General features: G+C 39.2%; 1 protein-coding gene across 1 annotated transcript; it reads left to right on the forward strand.

The window, feature by feature from the left end:
• The first annotated feature begins 1,264 nt into the window (after positions 1 to 1,264).
• LOC142172465 (uncharacterized) lies at positions 1,265 to 1,998 on the forward strand. Its single transcript, XM_075236091.1, has 2 exons — positions 1,265 to 1,792; positions 1,933 to 1,998. The coding sequence occupies exons 1-2, from the start codon at positions 1,265 to 1,267 to the stop codon at positions 1,996 to 1,998; spliced, it is 594 nt and encodes a 197-aa protein (XP_075092192.1).
• Positions 1,999 to 2,328: the final 330 nt, after the last annotated feature.

Raw genomic sequence — 2,328 nt, forward strand, 5'->3', positions numbered from 1 at the left:
AATACGTAAAAATCGTAGTAAAAATAAAAATAAAAATATATTGCTATAAAATACTAATGGCCTTAAGTTAAAAAATAAGAAAATATATAATGAAACTATTTTTGTATTTTTTTCAATTTTTGTGCCTTTAAAAATAGAATTAAAATTAATAATAAAGTGAAATCCTATAGAAATAAACCCAAATAAATATCCTAAAAATACTAGGACTATTAAAGGTAATTCTAATGCGCGGTTACATGTCTACGGTAAAAAAAATTAAATTGACAATATTGAGTTTCATATGCTATAAATATCACCTTCTCTATTGCTAATTTCCTCACCGAGAAATTCAAAAGAAAAAACAAACTACTCAATATATGGCAAAATATACAGCCTTCGTTGCCCTCATCTTCTGTCTTCTCCTGGTAGTTGCCACTGGTGAGTCAAGAACTATTTTATAAACAGACTAAAACAAAATAGTGTTATATTAAATAGAACGGAAAGAGTACTAACTAAACTTTGATTTAAAATCTTCCTATTCGTGCAGAAATGCAAATGGCAGAAGGAAAATACTGTTGGAAGAAAAATCATAAGTGGCACGGGCCTTGCCAATATTCTTACAAATGTAGCCACCACTGCAAGCACTATTTCGGAGCTGAATATGGAGTTTGTAAGAAATACCAATCCGGAGATAAACATCATCACTGGGCAAAATATGCTTGCTATTGCTACTCCCCGTGCCATTATTTCTAGTTTCAACGATTGGCTTGGACCACTAAATATATTATAAATAAGAAAGCTGACTATTTATGAATGCAAAGTACTAAATACTGCATCAAGAAACAGTTGGTGTGATTTTGTTGTGTGTTTGTGCGTGTAACAATGTAATAAGTTTTGTTGAGGCTCTAGCATGACCTTTTGGTCTAGCTTTGCCTGAACAAGTATGTTGCTTTTATTTAATTTAACATTTTTATGGGTGTTAAATCAAGCTTGCCGTGAAAAATTACATATTATCACAAGTCAACCTAATCTAATTATATAAAAATTCTTTGCAATGTTAGTACGCAGAGCATAAAAATTTATAGCTTTATGTAAGGACGATGTAAACCTAGTTTAGGAATTTAAATAGATATGTGGGAGGACAAGTAAACGACACATATAGCACGAAGCCTGTTATTATTTGCGCAAAAAGAAAGCGTTAATTTATCAAGGTTAAGTGACAGATTGAGATATAGATATGCATATTAAGTAATCATGATTAAATGATAAACATTATGTGAAAGGTATGTCAACTACGACGAACTATGTGAGGAAGGCGGCGAGAGAGGTGCTAGGTGTATCGAAGGGTTTTTCTGGCAGGCACCAAGGAGACTGGTGGTGGAATGACATAGTCCAAGGTAAAGTGGAGGTGAAGAAGGTGGCGTACGCGAAGTTGGCAGGGAGCTCAGGCGAGGAGGAGAGGAGAGCGAATAGAGAGAGGTACAGAGTGGCTAGGAAGGAGGCGAAGCTGGCGATCACAGAGGCTAAGAATGCAGCGTTTAGCCGTATATATGAGGAATTAGGGGAGAAAGGAGGGGACATGAAGTTGTTTCGACTGGCTAAAGCGAGGGAGAGGAAGGCCCGAGACCTGGATCAAGTGATGTGCATCAAAGAAGAGGATGGTAGAGTATTGATGGGAGATCCCCAGATTAAGCGGAGATGGCAGGCGTACTTCTATGGTCTTCTAAATGAGGAGGGGGTCCGGGATATAGCGATAGGGGACTTGGGGCATTCGGAGAATCTCCGAGATTTTAGGTATTGCAGGCGCATTAGGGTTGACGAGGTCGTGGGGGCTTTGCGTAAGATGAGTAGGGGTAGAGCGACCGGGCCAGATGAAATTCCGGTTGAGTTTTGGAAGTATGTGGGTAGAGCAGGATTGGAATGACTGACTGGGTTGTTCAATGTAATTTTTAGGACGAAGAGGATGTCGGAGGAATGGAGGTCAAGTACAGTGTTACCGTTGTACAAGAACAAAGGTGATATCCAGTGTTGTAACAATTATAGGGGTATCAAGTTACTTAGCCATACCATGAAAGTCTTGGAGAGGGTGGTGGAGGTGAGGGTGAGGAAGACGACATCTATATCCGACAATCAGTTTGGATTCATGCCGGGCCGCTCTACTACGGAAGCTATCCACCTTATTAGGAGGTTGGTGGAATAGTATAGGGATAAGAAGAAGGATCTGCATATGGTGTTTATTGACTTGGAGAAAGCGTATGGCAAGGTTCCTAGGGAGGTGCTCTAGAGATGTCTTGAGGCGAAGCGTGTGCCGGTAGCCTATATAAGAGCGATCAAGGATATGTATGATGG

This window comes from Nicotiana tabacum, chromosome 18 (genome assembly GCF_000715075.1).
Source record: "Nicotiana tabacum cultivar K326 chromosome 18, ASM71507v2, whole genome shotgun sequence".
NCBI classification, from domain to species: domain Eukaryota; kingdom Viridiplantae; phylum Streptophyta; class Magnoliopsida; order Solanales; family Solanaceae; genus Nicotiana; species Nicotiana tabacum.